The sequence below is a fragment of the Papilio polytes genome, unplaced genomic scaffold, assembly GCF_000836215.1.
Source record: "Papilio polytes unplaced genomic scaffold, Ppol_1.0 DF821289.1, whole genome shotgun sequence".
NCBI classification, from domain to species: domain Eukaryota; kingdom Metazoa; phylum Arthropoda; class Insecta; order Lepidoptera; family Papilionidae; genus Papilio; species Papilio polytes.
In genome coordinates, this window is record NW_013527915.1 from 3,190,115 (window position 1) to 3,193,154 (window position 3,040).

A 3,040-nucleotide genomic window follows, 5' to 3' on the forward strand; every position below is an offset into this window, starting at 1 on the left:
CTTTAAGCGGGGTTGCCATTAACTTCTTTAATAACGGTCCTCCCCATAACAAAGCAAGTTGGTTGCGCAAATTTCCCATAGCGGGAGGTAAATATGCATCAAAGCTTTGAGAAAACCAGCCGAGTATTGGGTGCCAGTTGCTTAAATTACTTTTCTTAAGGACCACATATTGTTGGCATGAGTCAAGAAACCTTGTTACCACCAACTATAAGAAATTAAGAATGTAAAAATATGAAGCTTTATATATCTTTGTAATAATCAGATTATTATGTTGAGAGCTTATTGTTTTATTTTATTTAATTACTTGACAAATGTATAATTGATTATTTCCGTCGTAAACGGGTATAAGTAAATTTTTAGTTACAATATAATACTTGTTTGAAAAACTTACCACAAAAGTGGGATAAAAAGACTCTGGTAGTGCATGTTCTCTTTCTATATGTGCCATCTGTATCATGTTGGCTAGCAAGCACAGTGCATAATTCCCTTCCAGTGTGTTAAACACAATGCGCATGTTTTGATCGGTACTAAGAAATTCCAAGCATTTGTCAAACATGGCATGAGAACGAAATGCTGCAATTGACTAAAAGAAAACAGTTTTTAATACCAGATAGATTAATTTGTAAAATGAAGATCAAAAAGTTTTGGTTGTGAATTAAATTTACTGAAAAACAGACTGAAAATTCCAACTAGAAAAATGTAATGGCATTAACTTTGCTACATTATTTAGTTTTCCATTTTATTATTAGTAAACTTAATGCATTTCTAAACTGTTCGAAATAATTAAAAAACAGTACAAAAGACACTAGAATTAAGATTATAGTCAACATACCTCTGGTGATATCTGTTGCATATGGTATATAAGTGTGGGCACAGACAAGATCTGTATTATATACATTGTGAGTAATTTCTCCGAAAACTGTGCAGATACAAGCGGTCTCAAGGATAATGTAACTATTGCAGTTAATGAGATATTTTTCAGACTCACTTTTTCACGGCACAATCCACGAAGTAATAAAGACTGGAAAGAAAAGGGAAATAAAAGAAACAATCAACCTGTCTTTGTCCCTATAGAGGGTCTGCACAGTATAGTACACTTCCATACATCTCTTTAGCTGTCATATCTGAATTCACTTCTTTTATGTATATCCTCTTTTACACAATCCATGCATACTTTATTCAGCCTTCCTCTACCTTTTATAACCATCCACAATCAATCTTGTTTAAAGTAGGCAATTTAAGAGATTTAAGGAAATTATAAAACAAAAGATAGATTTAAAAACTTACTTTCAATGTTAAATAATAGCCTTTATGAAACAATGATCCCATGATATTGGCACACAATTGTGTCATGCCACCTCTAAGCTTATCAAAGTTCTTAAGTCTTGTGAGTGCCCAAGTGTTGGTTGCTGTAAAAGCTATTAGCGTATGCAGATGTATAAGGATGCTCTGCATATCTATCGGTGACTCCGGCTTTAGTTCTTCGAGATATAAACAGCATTTGTAAAGAAGTACTTTTATATGAGCTATCCATTGCAAGCTGAAACACATAGTGTTATATTATTAACTAGCTGTTCCCGTACGGCTTCATCCGCATGATGTTATGAAAATTTGATATCATTGTTTACATTTGTCAAATTATTAATTTCAAATGTCAAAATGACATGACATGATAACAAACCATGCCAATCTTACTTCCTTGATGTTGGCAGCCTGTAGCTTATGGTCCCTTTCCCACATTAGGGTTTTTATCCAAATTATTTACCCTCTAAGTTTAAAAGTGCGAAAATATACAGCCTAAAGCGTGAAGTGTAGGGATTTTTATTAAGGAATGAATTATTCAAAAACATGCTGTGATTGCTGACATCTTACACCACAAAGTAGTGTGTTTACACTTTATTATATGTAAAGCAAGAGATATTTTTAAGTGGCATTTTTACACAGATTCTCATATGTGTTGCCATATTTTTGTATAATTAACATCAACAAATAATTATAAGACTATGTATATGTGTTTGATTATTTTACCTGTATTCTTTATTTAGGAACACACCAACATATGAAAGTTTAACCGAGTCCGAGTGCAGGCTTTGTACAATATATTTACAGAGTTTCTCTAATCTTTTTTTATCTCTTTGTTGTTTAAATATAAGGAATAAGCGACATGATGCTTTATACACATCTAAAGCTGGAATCAGCTCGATAGCAGGCAATGGTTCGTCTTGTGATCCATGTGCGTTGTTTTCTGGGAGCAGTTCATCAAATTCTTTTCTAAAAATATAATTGTATTAGTATAATTTTAAATTACTCCCATAATGTTAAGCTTCTTTCACAAGTAGACGCTTTAGTTCATAATCAGAAGTTATTACTCATACGTGAAGAAACTTACAGTATTAATTTTACAAATTTCTGTCTAGCAAGCCATCCTCTTACTATTGCTTGGATCTTAATAGCTGAAGTCTCCCGTTTCTTCTCCAGAGCGCGTTCTTCCCTTGCAGCCTTCGTTTGCTCGAGGAACGTGTCCTTAGTAGTTAAGGACTTAGAAAACATTTCAATGTTTAATATTTTATCCACAGAAAAAGCTTTGTTTCTATATGTCACGATAAAGTCTTGTACATATACATTGCATATTTCAGACTTTTATGGCACCACCAGTAACATGCTTAAAGCAGAGATAAATGGATCAGGGGTCATAACATTCGAATACTATCATGTTTACGATATTTGATTATTATTCTTCGGGTTTTATTTAATTTTAAAAAATATTTTAGCCAAGACGGAGACTAAGATATTGTTTGACATTTAATTTCATTGTGTTGCCAAATAAAATAAAAAAGATTATACCTCGATTAGACTTTCCCTACAAAATATTAAATCTCTTTTCTTAAAATATTTATAAATTGATAGAATCAAAGTAATTCATCATGTTATAAAAAAAATATATTTTATACTTTATAATTCGCATAAATTTTTACGCATGAAAACTTTTACGAACACGAATACTCGTAGTATGTGACATGCGATAGATGGCGTAACGAAA

General features: G+C 32.1%; 1 protein-coding gene across 1 annotated transcript in view; it reads right to left on the bottom strand.

Annotated features, from left to right (window-relative positions):
* The window catches only part of LOC106109109 (ubiquitin-protein ligase E3B), a 12,914-nt gene extending 10,113 nt beyond the window's left edge, over window positions 1-2,801 (bottom strand). The window contains exons 1-6 of the mRNA XM_013290512.1: window positions 2,390-2,801; window positions 2,029-2,271; window positions 1,288-1,540; window positions 833-1,021; window positions 392-583; window positions 1-205 (exon numbers count right to left, since the gene is read on the bottom strand). The exon at window positions 1-205 is cut by the window's left edge and continues 97 nt beyond it. Coding sequence (XP_013145966.1) covers window positions 1-205; window positions 392-583; window positions 833-1,021; window positions 1,288-1,540; window positions 2,029-2,271; window positions 2,390-2,550 — 1,243 coding nt within the window. The 5' untranslated portion in view covers window positions 2,551-2,801. The remainder of the gene's footprint in view (window positions 206-391; window positions 584-832; window positions 1,022-1,287; window positions 1,541-2,028; window positions 2,272-2,389) is intronic.
* Window positions 2,802-3,040: the final 239 nt, after the last annotated feature.